The sequence below is a fragment of the Hemitrygon akajei genome, chromosome 7 (assembly GCF_048418815.1).
Source record: "Hemitrygon akajei chromosome 7, sHemAka1.3, whole genome shotgun sequence".
Lineage (NCBI taxonomy): Eukaryota > Metazoa > Chordata > Chondrichthyes > Myliobatiformes > Dasyatidae > Hemitrygon > Hemitrygon akajei.
In genome coordinates, this window is record NC_133130.1 from 184,186,455 (window position 1) to 184,210,660 (window position 24,206).

General features: G+C 41.6%; 1 protein-coding gene across 1 annotated transcript in view; it reads right to left on the reverse strand.

Annotated features, from left to right (window-relative positions):
• The window catches only part of LOC140730167 (uncharacterized), an 85,791-nt gene that overhangs the window by 14,952 nt on the left and 46,633 nt on the right, over positions 1-24,206 (reverse strand). Inside the window, exons 12-18 of the mRNA XM_073050292.1 lie at positions 22,921-23,045; positions 19,712-19,817; positions 19,100-19,260; positions 17,748-17,860; positions 11,548-11,621; positions 7,560-10,375; positions 5,235-5,381 (exon numbers count right to left, since the gene is read on the reverse strand). Of these exons, the coding sequence (XP_072906393.1) occupies positions 5,235-5,381; positions 7,560-10,375; positions 11,548-11,621; positions 17,748-17,860; positions 19,100-19,260; positions 19,712-19,817; positions 22,921-23,045 (3,542 nt within the window). The remainder of the gene's footprint in view (positions 1-5,234; positions 5,382-7,559; positions 10,376-11,547; positions 11,622-17,747; positions 17,861-19,099; positions 19,261-19,711; positions 19,818-22,920; positions 23,046-24,206) is intronic.

Consider the following 24,206-nt stretch of genomic DNA (forward strand, 5'->3'; position numbering starts at 1 on the left):
GAAATCCAGAGAGCAGCATCAATTACCCACATTGCCAATTTCAACCTGACTAAGGCCTGTGACTATGTCAGTTGAAAAATCCTGCGGATAACCCTTCAAATTTGGCTGCCCTCCTTCGTTCATGTTGATCCTCTGCCTGCTTCATTGGGGGAGTTTGCCACAGATTTAGCCGGCGGATCCACAACAGTGTAAAGCGGTGACAAGGAGGGCTACATCTTCTTCCCAACATTTTTCTGAACTTTTCTCATTTCAAATGACACATCATCTCCAACAGCAATCCCATTGCAGTGGAGATGATCTACAAAACAATGAGGGAACTATTTAACCTGTCATTTACACTCCAACACCAATGTCACCACAGTCTCTGTCATTGGGCTGCACTATGGAGGCACACATTTGCGTGTGTGATGTTAGGAATTTCAGGTCATCTACAGGAGACATTTCAATCCACCTTATCAGATTGGGTAGATCACATTATTTGTATGCTCAACGCCAGACTTCCTAAATTGGTACACAGCAAAATTACTAGTTGGACAGAGGAGGTTATTCAGTGACGTTCTCAAAGCCTCCTTGGAAATATACCATATCCATACCCACTCATGGAATTTCTGGCATATTTGAAATGGAGAGGTAACATTTGGGATAGCACCAATAATCGTAAGTTCCTTCAGTGGGAGCACTCAGAAGCTTTACAAAAATCGTGAAAGCAATGTACCATCTCCCTACTTACTCACCCACTTGCTATGTCAAGGACCTCATGCCACCTAGGGCAGAGACTGTGGGTCCCACACCGACCACAATAGCCATCTCAAAAGCTGGAGGTCTGAAGTGAAAGCAAGCCATTCTTGACCCTAAGGGATGACCTATCTGGAAGAAAGCTTTACCTCTAGCAGCTGGAAGGACAAGAGTGGGCGTTCAACTGGGGAATGTCCTCATCTCCTCAGGACAAAAGGAGGCAGCTGAGTTCATTAAGTAAAGTAAATGGAAGGACAGAGGGCCCATTGACTAGAGTCTGACTGTTGCAATCAAGATTCAGAATCACAAATTTTAATAATGCAATGTTTCTGCTGCTGAAATAATGTTCAGCATGAGTTAAAAGTTAAAGTTTGTCCCGAGCCTTATAGCCTCATCAGGCTGGTGCTTATGTCAGTTTCCATGGCGTGAAGTGACTATGAGACTCCCCCTCAGGAGGGACACCAGTCTATTGCGAGGTTAACCCCCAAGCATTTTGCTGGTAACCATTTTCAGCTGGGTGGACTGGACTGGTGTGTGGTTAAGTGCCTCGCTCAAGGACACAACTCGTTGCCTCAGCTGGGGCTTGAACTCATGCCCTTCAGATTGCTAGTCCAATGCCATCGCGTGCCACACTTCAGCATGAAGCGAGTTGCAATTTTTCCTCCTCCTTCCACCTTCAGTTGGGAGCTCCCTTCAGGGTGGAAACATTTATAATGGGAATTGGGAACTCAGGCAGGAAGCCATGATTTGCTAGACTGAACCGTGCTTCAGTGCAAAGTAGGTTTAGCTCTACAGAGAGTCAGAAATGCATTGGAACTATTTTTATTTCAATGCTCAGAGGTGTGAGCATTTGAGTTGCCTTTCAGTTCTAAATACTGTCTCATGTAGAGTGGTTGATAGCTGCTTCATAGATGGGAGTTGTGCATTACTTGTGTGCTCCAGGGTACTTTGTGCTTGCAGTACCAGTAGAGTTGTTTGTAATTCTAAGAAATACAAGGCTTATCTATTTTAGCACAAGGTAAATCTTGGGAAAATGTGCACCACTCAGACAGTTGCTGATTTCATTCAGCCAATTGTCTACAATTTGAGTACAACTTTGGGAAAGTGAGTAGCTACAGATGGACCACGGCAGAGGGAGAGGGAGGCACACACAGAGAAGCAGATGAATTATTTATAAGTACCACTGCAAGGATATCATAATGGACAATTCTCCTCACAACCAGCTGTTCCCACACTTCTATTATGCTACACAAAGACAGCTGTCTACAGACTGTCAGACTGCTGTAACCAACATAAGGCACAGAAAATAAAACAGGAGACACTGGTTAATGGATAAAAACCGTTTTTACAACAGTCAGTATACAATTCATTTCTTAATGGAAGAGGCAGTTTGATCAGCCACATCAAATCTAGATTTGTGACAATGGGTACTCTGTGTAAACCCCCAAAGAATCCAAATTTATCTCACAGAGGCAGTTGAAAAATTGTTTATCCTCAGAGGATACACATAAAAATCTAGAGAATGTATTAGAAAAAATCTGTTTGTGTCTACATAATGCATAGCCCACAAATTTGAGCCTTATTTGTAATGTTAGTGTACATTTCCTTGGGAAGTCCTTTTCATCCAGAGAATGGACCAGGCACTTCCAGCATGTATCAGTTACTTAACGGAAGATATTGGGTCAAAAGGTCACTCATTTCAACCTGTGCTCAACTGGCCACACAGTTCATAAAGAGGTACCTCACAATGAAAGCCCAAATAATTTAAAGTCACCCCAGGACATTAAATTTGCTGTTTGAAAATCATTCAGGATCAGAATTAGGTTTAATATCACCAGCAATGGTTGTGAAATTCGTTGACTTTGTGGCAGCAGTACAATGCAATACATACCGTAATACACCACCTTCTCAAGGGCAACTAGGGGTGGGTAATAAATGCTGGCTTAGCTGGCAATGCCCACATCCCATAAATGAATTTAAAAAATAGAAAAAAACTGAATTACAGTAAGTATATAAAATTAAATAAGTAGTGCAAAAATAGAAATAAAAAAAAGTAGAATGGTAGCGTTCATGGGTTTAACGTCCTTTAAGAAATCAAATGGCAGAGGGGAAGAATGTGTTCCTGAATCACTGAGTGTGTCTCTTTAGGCTTTTGTATCTCCTTCCTGAAGACAGCAATGAGCACAAGGCCTCGGTGATGGAGGTCCTTAATGATGGATGCTGACTTTTTGAGACATTGCTCCTTGAAGATGTCCTTTATACAACAGAGGCTAGTACTCATGATGGAGCTGACTAAGTTCACTACTCTCTGCAGCTTACCTTGATCCAGTGCAGTTGCCCCCACACCCCCATAATGCAGCCAGTTAGTGATTTTTTATCTCTATGATCCTGTGCTGGGTAGCCTCAGTGAAGGAGTCTTCTTTAAACTGTTAAGTGCAATTTGCTGATTGCTGACTCATCACTGCTGAAAGGCTCTGGACTATCTTTGACCACTGGGCACAACAGGCGAGCTCCATACTTGATGGGGGAGTGCTTCCCCTGGGAAACCTGTGAGGTTTTATTTCCTTCCCCCAAATATTTCCTTTTCTTTTCCATTTTCAACTGCACTTTCCCTTGACCTCATCTGTATGGCAGCCTGTCCAGCAAGTAGGATTATATGTAGAACACACAGTTTGTCTTTTACGATTAAATATGGAGACCCACCCACAATAATGCACTTTACTGAAGGATGTCCCAGTTTCATGATTTTTTTGGAGATATATGACATCGAATTTGTAAAACTACACAATTAGTGTATCAAAAAGAGGTAGAATTGAGTTTCTCAACATCCGGTTTAAAAATAAACATGGCATGAACTGCTTGCCACACTATTAGTGTCTGTTATAAAAATCTGTTGGTTGCTCCCCAAACAAAAATGACACCCCAGCCAAAGTTTGATCATGTTGAAGGAAGATTAACTTAGATCATTGGAGCAAATTAGACCACTCAGACCACCAAGTCTGCTCTGCCATTCTATTTTTTTATTCTCTCTCTCAACCCTATTCTCATGCTTACCACTGATAACCTTTGACCCCCTGTCTAACCAAAAACCTATCAACCTCTGATTTAAATATATCCAATGACTTGGCCTGCACAGCCTATGGCAATGAATTTCACTGATTTACCACCTTTTGGCTAAATAAATTCCTTCTCATCTCTGTTCTAATTGAGCATCCCTCTATTCTGAGGCTGTGCCCTCTGGTCCTAGACTCACCCACTATAGGAAACATCCTCTCTGCATCCATTCTATCTAGGCCTCTCAATGTTCGATAAGTTTCAATGAGATTCCCCCCCCCCCCCCACTTTCTTCTAAACTCTGGTGAGTTCAGTCCTAGAGCCATCAAACACTTTTCTAAATGCTCTCCTTCTCTTTCTCTCTTTATTAAAGTACATTTCAATATCATCCATTCTATATGACATGCCACTTGGTTGACAACTGCAAATTTTGTTGACATGTGCTTATGTTTCAATTCATTAAGATTATCAGCTAGTAATGACTTCCTTACCAAGATAATGTCCACCTGGTCTCTCTTGCTCTTGTTGTATTTGGCCAGTTTGGGTATTTTCCTTCTCGTTGCTAGGTCATTTCTGTCCAGATTTAGTAACTTGGTCACCTTATCTTGGATGAAATGCTTAAAAAAATTTTCAAGGTCAACAAAAGAATTAGCCCTTAAGGAAACATCTCTACCTCAAAGGAAAGTGGCATTTCAGTTGGGTTGCTCTGAATTGGTGTGGAGGCAGTACTCTCTTAACATTTAGATATCAGGACAGGTGCCACGGTAGCTTGGGGCATTCCGGAGTTCGGAGTTCAATTCCAGCACCATCTGTGAGGAGTCTGTATGCCCTCCCTGTGGAAAGCCTGGGTTTTCCCGGGTGCTCCGGTTTCCTCAGTTCTAAGATGTACCGGGTAGGTGAATTGGTCATTGTAAATTGTCCCATGATTTGATGAGGGTTAATTGGGTTTGTCGGAGTTGCTGAGCTGGCATGGCTCAAAGGGCTGGGAGGACCTACTCTGCACTGTATCACTAAATAAAATAAATAAAAAAACACTTTAATCACCAACAAACGAATCAATTAAATGGGATTGACAGAGGTAGGTAGCTAATGGTCTGTATGGGACTAGCAGGCCCCCTCTCTCCCATCAAATATGTGGGTGGCCAGTTGAGTCCTGTGGTCAAGGATAATCCCGAGACCCTCAGCAGTGACGGGTCAGCAATCAACAAATTTCACTTAACCATTTAAAGAAGATTCCTTGGCAGAGGAGCGGGTGAGGAGGGTCAAGAGGGGGATGAAGAGGGGTCAAGGAAAGGGCAAGGAGGGGTTGAGGAATGGGTGAAGAGTGGGTGAGGATGAGGAGAGGGTGAAAGAATGCAGCCTTTCACATCCTCAGACATTTCATAGCCCGCAAATATTTGCAACCAATCATAAGAATTTGTTTTTAATGGATAGCTGGCATTTACCGTCACTTCAGTTTTGTCCTCTTTATTGAAAGCATGACCAGAGTAGAATAAAGCCTGAGGCCTGGCTTTCATCCATGGATCTAGTTTGTTTTTTGGCTCCTTTTTTAAGGCATTTTGAAAAATTTCAGAAGTCAAATCAAAAATAGCCTATGTAAAGAAAAATAGGGATAAAATCAAATGTAATCAACAAAAATTCTGCATATTTTATATTATTGTAGGGTTAAAGATCTTGGAGAGAACTGAGTCCCAATTACATTCCTCCACAAGTATCCTAGCTGCTGAAATCATGGTCCTCCCAGTTTAGTGTCATGACCTTGAGCTTATGAAACAACTTCCTTGGGTGTTTTCATTTTGCAGTGGCAGAAGGAACCTAACAGACTTCCTTGAGATTTCTGCAGTCAGTCTTTCCATCTTAGTTACTGAGCTCCACTTTAACACCAATTAGGTCATGTTCAGGTGCTTGACTGCTTAGAATTAGACTCTGGCCAGATTAAAGTCCACCTCTAGTTCCTTCTCAATTTTTGGATTCACTTGCGAGGGGAGAAAGCTTCCGTTTAACATTTCACCAAGAAGATGGATTTTCTTACCCTAGGAACTGCATTGGAAAGAAACACCCTAAATATTGCACTCAAGTCTCCGGAGTGGAATGTATATCCGCATCTAAGAGCAAGTGTGCCCTCATTGGGCCTGCTTGATATGGTCACCAACCCCATATTGATATTTATTTCTAAGAAGGGAAATGGCATAAGATTTATCTCTTCAGAAGCTACAACTGAAATGTCTCCTCAATCAGTTGTAGCTTCTGATCCAACAGAAACTTCTGTCCATGGGTTTTGGTGCCCAGGAAGGACTGTAGTCCCTTCAGCTTTCTAATATCTATATCTGGGCTGTTTCCAGATATCCCTGCATTGTGCACCATTTTCAATATGCAAAGAACAGTAAATCTAAATCGAATTGAAGGACATTGACAATAGAAATAATCTATTATCATGTCCTAGTGCAAGAATCACAGTCACATGGATTACAATCAAGTGAGGGGTGGAAAATTATTAGATTTAATATCAGCCAATCAAGGACAGCCAAAGAAATAATGACAAGAAAATTTGATGTATCCAACCTGCCAGCTGAGGTAATAAACATTGGTTGAAAAACAAGGGAGAATTCTTCTACTTTTTCTTGAAATGACACAGTGAATTTTTTTCATGTCCACCTGAGGACGAGGGATGAGTCTGTAATATTTCATTTAAAACCCAGCATCTCTGATACACAACAATCCTTCAGGACTACACAGGGAGTGACAGCTTATCTTGTGTGCTCAGATCCTAGGAGTAGGGTTTGAATTCTCCTGGATCTTAAAATGGGAGCAGAAGCATGAGCTCAAACCTAAAATTATGCAATGACATGGTTTAGCATGTCATATTACTCCAGTGAACAATGTTACATGCATTTTGGTTTTACAGTCAAAGGAAAGGTTGTAGCCACCTGTGTAGAAATGCAGGGGAAAAAAGTTCAAGGACCTAATTAGCAGGCTTATTTATACGTAATACGTAGCTGTTATAAAGTGAAGTCAGGTAACTATTCCAAACCACCTACTTCCCACAAAACAACTAATCTGTTGTAAGTTAGTCTCATTTCGGAAAATATGCTGCTGGTCAGGAAACAGGGAATGTCCTGGGGTGCTAGAGATCTTTTATGCCAACCTTTGAAGGCAGAAAGGATCTCACTTGGTGCAGGTCCATGCAGAAACAAAGTATTGTTCAGAATGTAAATGCATACAACATAGTGGAAGCCATTTGTTCCATTGTGCCTTTGACAATTCTTTATAGAGGGTAATAAACTGGATTGACTCCAACTTTCTTTCCTATAGCTCAGCAAATTTTTCCTACAAGGGAATTCATTCAGTGCTCTTTGGAAGTTACTGTTAAATGTGTGATCTGTGATGAACTGAGAAAGAGGCTATGGGCCTACTCAGGCTGCTCTGGGCTCAGGGTCTACAGACTCCATTTTGTCTGAATGTTGTTGCTTGCATGATTTGTGTTTTGTTTTTCTCTCTCCCTCTCTGCACTTTGGGTGTTTGTCTTTTTTTAATATTTGTGTTCTTTCGGGTTTCTTGCTTTGTGGCTGCTGTGAACAGATAAATCTCAAGGTTGTATAATTTATACATACTTTGATAATAAATGTACTTTGAATCTGCTTCCAGTTACTGTCCTTTGATGAATTGCATTCCAGTTCATAGATTGTTGTGCAAATTTCCCTTTTCTTGTGTGGTTCATCTACTGTTCTGAAACATTTATTTTTATTTATATAAATTGTCTCAGTACTCACAGTCAAACACCCCACTGCAGGCTGAGAATGAAGAATTAGTTTTGCTTCAGTATTTCCTGTATGTTTCCTCTTGATTCTTTTGTATTCTTTTGTGGCTTCATCTATGAATTCTGTGATTAAGTAATTGATCATATTTTCCATGGTTTCTTTGTAGCTGCCTTTCTTTGCAATTCTAACTTTATCTTGGAGCTGCATTAAGTCTATTCTAAGAAAGCCAGTCATTTCTTTATAGGATCTGTCAAGATCTCTCTGCCTTGGAAGAGTCTGGGAGTTTTGCTGAGTCAACTCGGCAGAATGTCGCTTGATTTGACATTGGCTGAGTTTCTTTTGGGTGCTGTGATATTCCTGGTCTCTAATGCTGGTCACTTCGCCCAAAGTTCCTCCTACAAGATATTGTGTGAGAAATCCTTTAGTGTCATTCAATGACTGCTCACTGCCTTTTCCGACAAGCTGCTGTTCAGCCCAAGAACGGATTAAACCTTCTGAATTTAAGTTATCCTCCAAGTGAGATTTTGGCTCCATATCAGCATCCAGCAAATGTTCAGAATCTGCAAATGATTCTACTGCCTTTGCGCACTCCAGAATTACGCGTTCCAGCTCAAGATCATTGTTAATATTCCAATGTGCCTCTGCCTGGTTGCTTTGGTCCAAAATAGGGTTTTTGTCTTTTTTCTGGGAAGCAATTACCCTCTCTTTCACCTTCATCTCAAATTCTGTTTCAGAAGACTGAGCTCGCATCAAATAGTCATCGGCATCTTGCTGGTTTAGAATAGGTGACCCCTCAGAGAATGAGTCTTCACTGTCAGTGACATCAAATATATCCCAGTGGTGGAAAATGTCTTCTGGAGTGATAGGGATGTCACATTTCTTTGTGTATTCCTTGTACTTCAGCTCACAGAAGGCTCCATCATGTTGTGCTTTTGGTTTATCCAGTTCTGCAGCAACCCAATAATCCTGACCAAATGATGTGTGTCCTTCAAATTTTAGGGAATCAGCCTTTTTAATATCTACCAACTCTTTGTCTCTGACAGTAGAGCAACTTAAAGGCTCAACTATTTGTTGCCTCATTTCAGGTAGGAGGACTCTTAAGGGCTCTAATAAAAGATTATTTCCATGAAACTCTGTTAAGTTTTCCTTGACTCTACTTGATCTGAGGGGATATTTGTATTTCTCTGTAACATTACTTTTCCTTTCTTCCACTATTTTTTCAATAGGGGGAGGAGGGTGAGTGAATTCATCAGTGTTCACCCCATTGCTTTTATTATGCACAGATGATTCATATATGGAAGAGTTGTTGGCAGATGATGGTGAGAAATCTTTAATTTGAACAATGCTACTATCTCTTGATGGAGAAGGAAGCTCTTTGCTCGGAAGTATTATAATTTCTTCAGGCAGTGCAGGAAATTCTTCAGTTTCAAATGAGATAGTACATTCAGTAGGAGATGAAGAAACGTCAGCTTCATGCACCATTAATTCATCGACTGGAGAGCTCATCTCCTTCGTATTAAGCGGATTGTCTCCCTCAGCTGGTGATGGAAGCTCCTCATTTATGAATGAGATTTCTTCTACAGGAGGAATCCATCTCATCTGAGCTGATGTGTCAATGAGTGGAATGGCCAAGACCTCCATTTCAGAACTGGATTTTAAAACTGGTAATAAATCTTGCTGTCTGTGTAATACCCCTTCTGCATTCAAGAGAGGCAATTCAACACTTTCAGATGCAAAGCCTTCAGCTAGAGATGCCTGATCTTTGCTACACGATGTCACTTCTTCAACTACTTCACTTCCTAATGAATTTTCTTCTTGAGGTAAAGGTGGAAGTATTTCATTTGTACCTTGTACAGATGATTGCACTTCCCTTTTGCAAAACAAGTCTTTTTCCATGCCTTCTGACTTATTATCAGTGCTGGGAAAGTCGTCATTGAATACAAGGAAGCTTGCAGGGGAAATAACTTCTGCAGTCCAGGAGTCTCTAGCAGCAGTCTGCTGACAGTGTGTCAAATCTGCATCCTCTTTCACTGAACAGTATCTGTTTACTAAAGGAAGAACTGAAGCTTGTTCACAGATATTAGCAGTCCTGCTTGGGGGTGATTCAGCAGCTATCCCTTCCTGACCACCAGTCTCATTTGTCAGTCTGTTTGCTCTTAACTCCAACGCAGGCTGTTGGTTAGAGGAAGGTGTAAAACCAGAGATATTTGCCAAAAAAACATGGGATCCAAATCCATTTTCTTTGAAGCCTTTTGCATTTATGACAATAGTGCTTGATTGAGTCAAGTCAAATTCCTCCCCGTGATGTGCTTTCAGCTTGGTATTGCTACTCACATAATCCTCACAAGTGTTTTGTGAAGAATGATCTGCTGCCCTAGTAGAAAAACTGCTCCAAAAATCATCTGAGTGCAACTCGAGTCGCCTTTGAAACAACGACTCCTCTTGTTTTGATGAAGATAGGCTTGCATTTTGTTTAGGAGAAGAGTTTGTGGTCAGCAGGCTATTGCTGCTTTTGGTTCTATTAAAAGCTGAAGAATCAGGCCTATTGTATTGTAGAATCTCTTCCTTGGAGTTTGGGGATGGACCTGATTTATCAGTAGTAACATCCAAATGGCCAGACCATTCCGGGAAGACAGACAATGTAAAAGTTCCTGGATGGGTCCCTTCACTCTGCATCTCTTCAACAAGATGGGATAGAGGAGATAACTGGGTGTTAGGGACATGCGATGCCTTTTCATCAAACTCAGAACTGCCAGCTGAGGTTAGGTCCTCTGCTCCAGCTGTCTCTTGTGGTTTCACTGCCTTTGCAACATCTTTAGCCTTTTCATCTGGAATGACAATGAGATTACAATAATGTCATGTTCAACATCTGTACTTACATAACTTGCTACATTCAGGGGCAAATCATCCACCTGAATATGTCTAAATAATAGTCAGAAAGTACAACACAGCAGTGTTCTTGCCTTAAGCTATCAGACTATTTTCTAAACGGGGAGCAAATTCAGAAATCAGAGTTGCAAAGGCAGTTGGGAGTCCCAGTGCAGGATTCCTTAAAGGTTAACTTGCAGGTTGAGTTGGTAGCAGGGTACAAGAAGGCTGCCATGGTACTTTGTACTATCTATGACCAAATGGTTCAAGCAGGCTGCTTGTGCTGAAAATTCTATCGTCTCTGTAATTCTATGCACGGTGATCAACATTTTCATTAAAAATAGCAAACAACATAAAAATAACAGTAGTTATAGACCTGGGTCTGGCTGTCAACAACAGAGGGCTTGTACTCAAAGAATACCTCAGGAAAAGCAGCCTGGAAAGATTTTAAAGATTTTTATGCACTGATTTCCCCAGTTCCATTGTTACCCTGAACGCACAACTTCAGAAGGTAGGAGGGGCATTAAGGTGCAGTGCACCAATCAGACAGGTTTATTGGAAGATTGAAGAAATCTCACAGGCTGTAAAGATTTGAGATCTGCTTAATTCCTAAAGCAGAAACTAGAATGAAGAATTATAATTCATATTTGAAATCATTGTATGGAGATGAACTGAACACCGAGAGAGCCACTTGAAAATGTGATCAAATATCAAACTATAAACAGAGGGGATATACCCCGATTCTGGTTAATAAGGGATTCAGTTTTTAAATTTTAGTCTGAGTGACTGAGACTCCACAATTGTAATACTTGATTTTCAAGGCCAGAGAGGTTGTTCTGCATAATTATAATATGAGACACAATTGCAAACTCAGTTGTTCAGGGTGAAACTTTAACTGTGGTTATGGCAAGAAAAGTGCATGATGAGTTGGAAATTCCTGTCAAGTGACTGACTTTGAGCAAAATGTTGTTGAAGTGGATTCCATTAATAAACTGGCCATCACAAATTTCCAGATTTCTGTGTTTAACCGCATACTGATGATGCCAGAAGCTGCCATTAGATTAAATCAGTTATGGTAATGAGCTTCAACATCAAAAAATTTACAAATTCCAGCCTATTATACATCCCCTACCTTGCTCTGAAGGCCATCCTTGTGACTGAAGTGCCATAGCATCTTGTTTGGCTGAATGCTGAAGGAGGTTGGATCTAGGTGGAAGCAAAAATTCTGTCATTAATTACGATTCCCATTTAAGAACATAGAACAGTACAGCACAGTACAGACCCTTCGGCCCACAATGTTGTGCCAACCCTCAAACCCTGCCTCCCATATAACCCCCTACCTTAAATTCCTCCATATACCTGTCTAGTAGTCTCTTAAACTTCACTAGTGTATCTGCCTCCACCACTGACTCAGGCAGTGCATTCCATGCACCAACCACTCTCTGAGTGAAAAACCTTCCTCTAATATCCCTCTTGAACTTCCCTCCCCTTACCTTAAAGCCATGTCCTCTTTTACTGAGCAGTGGTGCCCTGGAGAAGAGGCGCTGGCTATCCACTCTGTCTATTCCTCTTAATATCTTGTACACCTCTATCATGTCTCCTCTCATCCTCCTTCTCTCCAAAGTGTAAAACCCTAGCTCCCTTAATCTATGATCATAATCCATACTCTCTAAACCAGGCAGCATCCTGGTAAATCTCCTCCGTACCCTTTCCAATGCTTCCACATCCTTCCTATACTGAAGCAACCAGAACTGGACACAGTACTCCAAATGTGGCCTAACTAGAGTTTTATAGAGCTGCTTCATTACATCGCATCTCTTAAACTCTATCCCTTGACTTATGAAAGCTAACACCCCATAAGCTTTCTTAACTACCCTATCAACCTGTGAGGCAACTTTCAGGGATCTGTGGACATGTACCCCCAGATCCCTCTGCTCCTCCACACTACCAAGTATCCTGCCATTTACTTTGTACTCTGCCTTGGAGTTTGTCCTTCCAAAGTGTTCCACCTCACACTTCTCCGGGTTGAACTCCATCTGCCACTTCTCAGTCCACTTCTGCATCCTATCAATGTCTCTCTGCAATCTGTGACAATCCTCTACACTATCTACAACACCACCAACCTTTGTGTCGTCTGAAAACTTGCCAACCCACCCTTTTAACCCCACATCCAGGTCGTTAATAAAAATCACAAAAAGTAGAGGTCCCAGAACAGATCCTTGTGGGACACCACTAGTCACAACCCTCCAATCTGAATGTACTCCCTCCACCACGACCCTCTGCCTTCTGCAGGCAAGCCAATTCTGAATCCACCTGGCCAAACTTCCCTGGATCCCATGCCTTCTGACTTTCTGAATAAGCCTACCGTGTGGAACCTTGTCAAATGCCTTACTAAAATCCATGTAGATCACATCCACTGCACTACCCCCATCTATATGCCTGGTCACCACCTCAAAGAACTCTATCAGGCTTGTTAGGCACGATCTGCCCTTCACAAAGCCATGCTGACTGTCCCTGATCAGACCATGATTCTCTAAATGCCCATCCTATCTCTAAGAATCTTTTCCAATAGCTTTCCCACCACAGACGTAAGGCTCACTGGTCTATAATTAACTGGACTATCCCTGCTACCTTTTTTGAACAAGGGGATAACATTCGCCTCCCTCCAATCCTCCGGTACCATTCCCGTGGACAATGAGGACTTAAAGATCCTAGCCAGAGGTTCAGCAATCTCTTCCCTTGCCTCGTGGAGCAGCCTGGGGAATATTCCGTCAGGCCCCGGGGACTTATCTATCCTAATGTATTTTAACAACTCCAACACCTCCTCTCCCTTAATATCAACATGCTCCAGAACATCAACCTCACTCATATTGTCCTCACCACCATCAAGTTCCCTCTCAGTAGTGAATACTGAAGAGAAGTATTCATTGAGGACCTCGCTCACTTCCACAGCCTCCAGGCACATCTTCCTACTTTTATCTCTAATCGGTCCTACCTTCACTCCTGTCATCCTTTTGTTCTTCACATAATTGAAGAATGCCTTGGGGTTTTCCTTTACCCTACTCGCCAAGGCCTTCTCATGACCCCTTCTTGCTCTTCTCAGCCCCTTCTTAAGCTCCTTTCTTGCTACCCTATATTCCTCAATAGACCCATCTGATCCTTGCTTCCTAAACCTCATGTATGCTGCCTTCTTCCACCTGACTAAATTTTCCACTTCACTTGTCACCCATGGTTCCTTCACCCTACCATTCTTTATCTTCCTCACTGGGACAAACTTATCCCTAACATCCTGCAAGAGATCCTTAAACATCGACCACATGTCCATAGTACATTTCCCTGCAAAAACATCATCCCAAATCACACCAGCAAGTTCTAGTCTTATAGCCTCATAATTTGTTTTTCCCCAATTAAAAATTTTCCTATCCTTTCTGATTCTATCCTTTTCCATGATAATGCTAAAGGTCAGGGAGTGGTGATCACTGTCCCCCAGATGCTCACCCACTGACAGATCTGTGACCTGACCCAGTTCGTTACCGAATACCAGATCTAGTATGGCATTCCCCCTAGTCGGTCTGTTAACATACTGTGACAGGAATCCATCCTGGACACACTTAACAAACTTTGCCCCATCTAAACACTTGGAACTAATCAAGTGCCAATCAATATTAGGGAAGTTAAAGTCACCCATGATAACAACCCTGTTATTTTTGCACCTTTCCAAAATCTGCCTCCCAATCTGCTCCTCGGTATCTCTGCTGCTACCAGGGGGCCTATAGAATACCCCCAGTAGAGTAACTGCTCCCTTCCTGTTCCTGACTTCCACCCATACTGACTCAAAAGAGGATCCTGCTACATTACCCACCCTTTCTGCAGCTGTAATAGTATCCCTGACCAGTAATGCCACTCCTCCTCCCCTTCCCCCCCCCCATCCCTTTTAAAGCACTGAAATCCAGGAATATTGAGAATCCATTCCTGCCCTGGTACCAGCCAAGTCTCCGTAATGGCTACTACATCATAATTCCTTGTATGTATCCAAGCTCTCAGTTCATCACCTTTGTTCCTGATGCTTCTTGCATTGAAGTACACACACTTTAGCCCTTCTACCTTACTACCTTTATACCCTTTATTCTGCTGCTCTTTCCTCAAAGCCTCTCTATATGTTAGATCTGGCTTTACTCCATGCACTTCTTTCACTGTTCTATCGCTCCGGGTCCCATCCCCTTTGCAGATTAGTTTAAACCCTCCCAAAACATGCTAGCAAACCTACCAGCAAGGATATTGCTCCCCCTTGAGTTCAGGTGCAACCCATCCAATCTGTACAGGTCCCACCTTCCTCAGAAGAGATCCCAATGGTCCAAAAATCTAAAACCCTGCCCCTTGATTAACTCCTCAGCCACGCATTCAACTGCCATCTCCTCCAACTCTTACCATCACTATCACGTAGTACTGGCAGCAATCCTGAGAACGCCACCCTTGAGGTCCAGTTCTTCAGCCTTCTGCCTAGTTCCCGAAACTCACACTTCAGGACCTCATCCCTCTTCCTGCCTATGTCATTGGTACCAACATGTATCACGACTTCTGGTTGCTTTCCTTCTTGTACCAGGATGTCATGCACCCGGTCAGAGACATCCCGGATCCTGGCACCCAGGAGGCAACAAACCATGCGGGTTTCCTTCTCACGTCCACAAAATGTCCTGTCTGCTCCCCTGACTATAGAGTCTCCAATGACGACAGCTCTCCTCTTCTCCGTCCCATTCTTCTGCACCACAGGGTCAGACTCAGTGCCAGAGGCCCTGCCACCGTGGCTCACACCTGGTCGGTCGTCCTCACCAACAGCATCCAGGACGGTAAACTTATTATTTAGGGGAATGGCTACAGGGGTGCTCTGCACTACCTGTCTACTCTCCTTCGCTTCCCCCTCCCCCCGACTGTCACCCAACGACCTGCTTCCTGCAGCCTAGGTGTGACTACCTCCCTGTAGCTCTCATCTGTGACTGCCTCATTCTCCCTTATGAGTCGAAGGTCATCCAGCTGCTGCTCCAGATTCCTCACACGGTCTTCCAGATTGCCCAGCCGCAAGCACTTCTGGCAGATGTGACTCTGTGGGAGAGGGGAGTTCCCCCAAGACTGCCACATCTCACAGGAGAGGCACATCACCATCTCAGGAGTCATTGTAAAGACTAACTGGGAACAAACTCGTCCTTCGCCTGTTCTCGTCAAAGCCTCTCGAGTCAAAGCTTCAAATCTCCACTCCTTCACTGGCCCACTCACTCACCGGCCGCTTTCCACGATACTATTTATCCTCGATACTAGCTCAGATTCATTTATATTATGTTCTAGGACAGAGATGTGCAGAGGAAGCTAAATTTTGTGCCTCTCAGAGGGATGTGCGTACTAGCCTCCTTAACATTATGAAATATTTAACCCTCGCTGATCCATAATGTGACATTATATATTCTTTGAGTGATCATTGGGAGTGAAGTGGCATGGATGAAGGTGACCTGTATCTGGTTGCCCACATTGCAATCCTCGTGGCAGCTTGTTTGAATTTCTTTTTTCTCTTTCTTTTGCTCACTTTGCCTTCCTTTTATCTACCTTGCTCATTTTCTTTTTGTCCTTGCTCATTTTCTGTACTCACCCTTTTCTGCCTCCTTTTGACTCCTACCAGCAAATTGCTTATCATTTTACAGGCAGGAACAACTACATGCTTAGAGCAGTCTTAATGGGCTCAATGGTCTAATTATGGTCCCGTGTATAAAAACAAGAACAGTCAGGATGGGAAACAGTTTCTTCCTTCAGGCCATTAGGCTTCTGAACTCCCTTCTGCATCACATTCAGAGTGTCACTGGTTAATCTGTTCTGTACCTTACAATATTTAATTTATACACTTTAGTTTATTTAAGTGTAGTCCATCAGTAGTATTCATCGTTAGTTTCAGAAGTTATTGTGTGGTATGTGTGTTACATATACTACTGTGCTTTACATCTTGGTTTGGAGAAAAGTCTCATTTGAGGTTATCCATGTATATAGTTAAATAAACAATAAACTTGACTTCACAAACAAAAGAAAATCTGCAGATGCTATAAATCCAAGGAACACACACAAACTGCTGGAAGAAATCAGCAGGCAGGCAACATCAATGGAAAAGAGTACAGTCGACATTTCAGGCCATCAGGAGTGGAAAGAAAGATGAGGAGTCAGTGTAAGAAAGTAGGGGGAGGGGAGGAAGAACACAAGGTGATAGGTGAAGCGGGGGGGGTAAGTAATGGGAAGTTGATTGGTGAAAGAGATAAAGGGCTGGAGAAGGGGGAATCTGATAGGAGAGGACTTGACTTCTGTCTTATCCACATGGGACAACAGCAGAGGATTATAACATTCCTGATGTTAATGAAGTTAAAGGTTTCCACTTTTGGAGTGTGTTAACCATGTACATAATACACACAACATATGTTCGAAAGTTTTTGGTAGGAAGCATTTAGCTACACCCTATGTATGATACTAATTTGATCCATTTATCACAATTTGTGGCTTTTCTAGTAGACAATCGAGGGATAGCAAGCTACAACAGGAGGCCCAAATGATTTCTGCCCCCACCCCCCAGTTTTTTTTCTCCCCCAAGGCAAGGATTTAGACAATAAAGCCACAGTTGCTGCAGTAACCGGTAACATTGACCCCCAAAGCCAACTTCAGTTTCAGCACTCATTCCAAATGCAATAACTGTCCATTTACAGGTCAGATTTCAACATCAGCAATGGATAAAATATGACAAGAAAATTAGGAATGCCTGTCGCATATTGAAGGTCACAATCTACACTCAGTGGCTACTTTATCTGGTACAGGAGTGGAGCCCAGTGTGGTCTTCTGCTGCAGTAGTCCATCCACTTCAAGGTTTGACATGCTGTGCATTCAGAGATGCTTTTCTGCACATCACTGCTGTAATGCATTGTTATTGGAGTTACTGTCGCCTTGCTGTCAGCTTGAACCAATCTGGCCATTCTCCTCTGGACTCTCTCATTAACAAGGTATTTTGCCCACAGAGCTGCCGCTCATTGGATGTTTCTCGTTTCTTGTACTGATCTCCGTAAACACTGGAGACTGCTGTATGTGAAAATCTCAGGAGATGAGCAGTTTCTGAGATCACATTTCTTCCCCATTCTGATGTTTGGTTTGAACAACAACTGAACCTCTTGAGCATGCTTTTATGCATTGTGGTGCCGACACATGCTTAACTGATTAGAAATTTGCGTCAATGTGCAGTCATACCACTGTGCCTAATAAAGTGGCCACTGAGTGTACTTGCAAGGTTCCAGACATTTCCTATCATCTCTGTACCTGTGTGGCCGAGGAAAAGCAGCAGGGGTCTTAATTTGAGGCTTTAGAACTTGGTTGACATCAGTGTCCAAAATCAATTCGGCTTGTGTTTTACTGATAAAGGCATCATATGCCTGCAATACAAACAGCAGAAATGTAACAGTGCCTAACTCTGGGCTAGTGATGAAACACGGGCTTCAAAGAACAACTTCATAACAAACAAGTAACTCGGTTATCTGGCATTTTAACCAAATCTCACTCTGAATCTGTGTGTCTCTTGAACATTTTCCATAATCTTTCAATTACTAATACAAAGTTATTCTTATCAATTGATTATTTTTGTTTTAATACAGTGGCTTCCTTTTTTCTTACGATTTATACTTCTTATCCAAAGTTCTAAAAAATTCAGAGTCTCCAATGCAACCTCCAATCTGCATGTATCCAAATAACAAAAAAAATTAATTGGGTAGATTTCTCATTGAAATGTACTATATGTTGAAAAGACTAGAAAGGGTGGATGTGGAGAGGATGTTTCCTATGGTGGGGGTATCCAGAACCAGAGGGCATAGATTCATAATTGAGGGGTGACCTTTTAGAATAGAGGTAAGGAGGATTTTTTTTAGCCAGAGAGTAGTGAATCTGTGGAATGGTCTGCCACAGACTGTGTGGGAGGACAAATCCATGCATACATATAGTTAAGGTGGAAGTTGATTGTTTCCTGATGGGTCAGGGCATCAAAGGATATGTCGAGAAGGCAGGTCTATGCAGTTGAGTGGAATGGGATCAGCCATGGTGGAATGGCAGAGAAGACTAGATGGGTTGAATGGCTTAATTCTGTTCTTATGCTCTTATGGTCTACGCTTCGGATGTCTTGAGGAAGTCAACAGTGGTATATTTATTTGTCAATGTAGAAAGAAGTTCCTGCATTTTTTTGTCTTCTTCATAAATTTCAGATATCAGAGAGCATTTTACAGGGACCAAAGATTTCTTTTGGAGGTGGTGTCACTATGATAATGTAGGAAACTTGGGAACCAAATCAACAAGAGCAAATTCTCACACACCAATATCAATTAGCTTTCCAGTGTGCCTCAAAAAATCTACTGCTCCTCTTCGACTTATGATCAGGGACTTTTGTAAAATCCATTTTCGGCCTTAGCTTATACCTCATCTGAGGGAAGACATCTTTCATATTGCAGCACAAATGCACTGGTGTTATCACACAATGCGTGTGTGAGTGGGATTTATAGCCAATGCACTTTAGATTATTGGAGACAGGAGTGTTATCCACTGCTACTGACATAAATGCAACAGCATTCTTTCAATGATAAGGGTCATTGACAATAAGTTGTTCTCATTTGATGTATGCAACAAACCTCCAGCTGCTTGCACAGTTCAGCTTCCTCCATCTTTAACTTCTCCCTCTGCCGTCTCCTTTGCTCACTCTGTATGCTGCCCAGCTTCACCCTGGGGCTTGCCAGCTCATGTCTCAGTGGGGAGGTGTGGGGTTCTCCATCTGTTGACGCTGCACCCATCTCTGTAATGGAAAATATTTCTGTTTCACCACAAGGCTGACACACAGCCCCATCTTATCAGCTGTTGTGGGAATGGGTAACGGTATCTGGAACTTGCTGTACAACCAGTCACTATTTTAAAACAATTGGCCACATATTGCAGCCCAACACTGACCAAGGCAAATATGACAACATAGAATGAGCTATTTTAATAGTATAGCTGTATTAAATTTTAGCCATGACTTATTATTTTAAAATGTGTGCTTTTCATTATTTTAAAATCTACAGTCCTTTTCTCTGCACAGATTTTGATAAGGATAAATAATTGGATATCAATCCTGAGAAATGGGAGTTTATATAGGATACAAATCAGATACAGTCATCTTGACAAAAGCAACAGATCTCCCAACACTTCCCAGCAGTTAAATTAACATAATCTCAGTCGTTAAAGCAATAGACAGATTCTCTTCTTACCTCTGAGGAGAAAAGCTTTTCCTGATTGAATCTTGCCTGCTTTCATCATTAACTTTTCAGAAGGTTCAAAAACTGTACAGATTGGTTTCAAAGTTTCAGCTGGTTTCTGCAATGGAGAAATACAGATATTAAGGAGGCATCAGTTAACCACAAACTTTGAAGCATAAAGTTGAATTCTACAGGAATAGATTGGTCAGAAGGTATGGTACACCTCAGCCGTACTTTAAACCCAAGAGACTTGACGTTGTTAATCCTAGGTTATGAAGTAGGTCATTCCAGGGTAGTCTGTATGGGGGGTAATCTGCTAAGATTGGAGCTCTCAATAATGGATCCGATTGTTAGATCACTGTCTTCTATCTATTTCCAAGGGGTGCATTCTGAGAGCCATCAAACACAAACCTCTAATTAGTGAAGTATTCTCTACATTGACAGACATTCATAATCCCTGAGGACAGCCAAAAGCATCAATGGAAACAGCCAGAAGACAACAGGCTCCTTTTGGTCATTGACAAATTGTTACAGCTTCGGTTTTACCATTCTCAGCCAATCAGGCACACACTTACATCGATAATCTTAACAAAAGCAACATCTTTAGATGTTAGATAGGGCTGATGCAAAACTTTTCAAAAGAAAAAGAGGATACTGCATCAAAACTACTCAATTCTCAAAAGGCTTTCCTGGCTAGACATGCGGGGGATCTTTCCCATGGCTGACGATGCAACAAGCAAGGTGCATGGTTTCGGAATAAGAGGTAGAGTATTTAAGACTGAGATAAAGAGAAATTTCTTCACTCAGACTGTGGTAAACTTTAAGATGATCTATCCAAGATGTCCGTGGTAGCTAAGTCATTGTCTTCATTTAATTCAGAGATTGATAGACTTCTGGATATGAAGGGATGTGAGGAGAGTACAAAAATAGTAGAGGTAGAAAAACAACCAATATCATCATGAATGCTGGAGCAGGCTTGATGAAGCATTGGGCTACTACTGTTCCTATTTCCTTTGATCTTTTGCTTTATTATATTTGTTGATAATATTATTACTTCATTTTGTAATACTGTAAAATTAAAGTACCCACTAACCTGCAAGTTTAAGTTTCAGTAGAAATGTTAATCCCCAACTCTCAACTAAGCAAGTCCCTAGATACTGCCTGAACTGTTAAACTTACATGATCCTCAGTCCATATTTCACAAGAAGGAGAATGGTTTTAACTTGGATAATCAAGAAGCAGAATTAAAATAGGTAGATTTAAGAAACAGCATACAACAGAAAACGTGAGTCAGTGGCAACATAGAGCATAGCATAAATCAAGAAGATAGAGGTGCATGTAACATGTGTAATACAATTACCACGGTGGCCTCATATACTGTAGACTCAACAAACCAAATTACCAGAAGTAGCAAAGACGACAAATTCATCATGTATAAGAAGTAGTGTTCCAGATCTATATGTTGAGGAACTAACAAAGAAATGGCATATTATGGATCGAGTGTTATGCAATTAGAAAATGCTATTTAATAATCTATAAATCATCTGCCATTTATAACCTTTATGGGTCTTTAAGGACGAGTCATCAAAATATGATAACACCTTATTTCAAATCAAAATGATTTTATTCAATCTGAAACCAAGGTCTTCAATCATAACTACAACCTAGAATGGCAATAGTTGATGGAGAAACTACTTTGAAATGTATTATAGAGTACAAAAATCCAACAGGAAAAGTGATCTAGCCGGCTAATAAGTTAAAGGCAGTGTTACATCAAAATAAAAGCCTTATAATATTGTCAAAAAGATCAGTAAAGATAAGCAAGCATGCAGAAAATTTCAGAATTCAACAAACAATATCAAAGAAGTTGACAAAAGGAAGGAAGAATGGGAGACCTGTGGCAAGGTACAAAAGCAGAGATTTATCTTCTATAAATATATAAAAACTAAATGATTAGCAGTAGTTGTCATGGGTCCCTTATAGTCCGAGGCATGATAAATTACATCAGAGAGCAAGAAAGCAGCAGAGAAATTAATTAAATTCTTTGCATTTGTCTTCAAAAGCAGCACAGAAAATCTCCTGTAAATAGTGATCAATAACAGATCCAAAATGAATGTGAAAATGTGAAATTAGAATTTAAAAAGTAATAGAAAAATAAAGGGATTGAATTCTGATCAAACTTCTCACCTAATGGAACATTGTGAAAGAAGTGGCTATGAAAATAATGGATCTTCCAAATTTCCATTCATTCTATAATCATTTATGATTAAAACAAAAATGCCCACACCCCACCATTAGGAAAAGAGAGAGAGAGAGAGAGAGAGAGAGAGAGAAAACAGTGAACTTAATCTGACAATGTCCAATCCTTGGATTAATTTGGTGAACCATCACTCCAATCGCTCTAGAGTACGTATCTCTTTGCTTGGTAGGAAGAGCAGAGATGTACACAATATTCCAGATGCAGTTTCATGAGGAGCCATAAAGGAACAGGAAACATCAGCCTGCTGGGCTGACAAAGGCATGGTTGAGGAGGGGAATGAGGATGGTGAAATACAGCAAAATAGCTTCCGCACTGCCACTCAATGGGAAAAAGTCTTGCTGCATTTTATTGTTAAAAATTATCCATGACCAACAAGACCACTTAGTTCGGACTGAAGTTAAAACTTTATCTTAAAGTTGGGAGCAGAATTGTGTAAAGAACAGTCTTTACACAATGAAGAATATCAGCTACCAGTATGTGAACATCCAGGAATGAAAGGGTTAATGTATGGGAGGGGGTTGGGGCAGAGGGTGGTTTTGATAACTCTGGGTTGAGTTTAGAATAAATAGATCTCATTGAAACTATCATATATTTAAAGGCTGACATAGAGTTGAGGTGGAGAGGATGGTTCCTTTAGTGTGGAAGTCCAGGACCAGTGGGCACAGTCTCAGGATACAAGGACATCCCATTAAAACAGCGATGAGGAAGAATTTCTGAAGCCAGAGTGGTGATTCTGTGGAATTCATTGCCACAGACAACTGCGAAGGCCAAGTCATTGGGTATATTTGAAGCAGAGGTTGAATGGTTCTTGATTCATAAATGCATCAAAGGTTATGAGGAGAAGGCAGGAGAATGGGGTTGAGGGGGGGAAATAAATCAGCCATGATGGAATGGCAGAGCAGACTCGATGGGCTGAATGGCCTAGTTCTGCTGGTCTTGCAAACACTAATATTATTCTTACCACAGTCTGCTGCCCTCTATTTAGTTCATCCAAAGAAAAGTCTGCAGCCAATGTCATCATTTTGTTGATCTCAAGGTGCTTGCTTGATTCTGGGTCGCTGGAATATTCTACAGCATTCCTGTTATCTAATTTAGATGAGAGAAAGATGCAAGAAGGGTAATATCCCATGCCATAACACACAGATACAGGAGATCACAGTAATAGGGTCAGGCATGTTTACAGTGCCAACATTGGCTGGAGAACTCCTCAATTCGTGAAAGTGTAACTTGTATTTATGCACAAATTTCAATCACCTCAACAGTAAGTGTGTTTACTATTGTAGAAAATGCAACAATTAACTTGTAGTAAGATGATCTATTTTTACTGATTGTAAGGGATTTAAAAACACAAATCACTAAAGTACCCAAGGAGATATACATTAGAAAAGTGAAGTTCATTTTAGGGGCACAGAACTAAAAATCAGGGAAGTCACCTACAAATTGGCTATATCACACCTGGAGACCTGCGAACACTTTTTGCCTCTGCACCCGGATGCCTCTGATGTGAAATCTCAAATGAGACGTACAGGAACAAGATAGATTGGCTGGTTGAGTGGTGTTGCAATAATACCCTTGGACTCAAAGCCATCACCACCAAGGAATTGATTGTGGACTTCAGGAACGGGATGTCAGGAGGATATCCACCAGTCCTTATTCAGGGATCAGTGATGGAAAGGTTGAGCAGCTTTAAGCTCCTGGATGTCAACATCTCAGAGCATCTATCCTGGGCTAAAGGTGTTGATGCAATAACGTACAAGGCACACCAGCAGAGCTATGTCACCAGGTGCTTGATGAGATTTGGTATGTCACCAAAGCACCTTGCAAAGTTCTACAGATTTTCAGTGGGGAGCATTCTTGCTGGTTGCATCACAGCTAGCCTAGTATGAAGTCTCCAATGCATAAGAGGCTGCAGGGGGTTAGAGACTCAACCATCATGGGCCTCTCCCCACCATCGAGGACATCTTCAAGAGGCAGAGCCTCAAGAAAGCTGCATCCATTATTAAAGACTCTCAGCATCTGGGACATGCCCTCTTCATGTTAGTACCCTCAGGGAGAAAGTACAGGAGTCTGAAGACACATACTCAACATTTTAAAAATAGTTCCCCCCCCCCCCACTATCAGATCTCTGAATGGGCAATGAACCCATGAACTCTACCTCATTATTCATCTTTTGCACTATTTATTTTTGTAACTTAAAATAATTTTTGATTTGCCACAAAACAGCAAATTTCATGACATTTGTCAGTG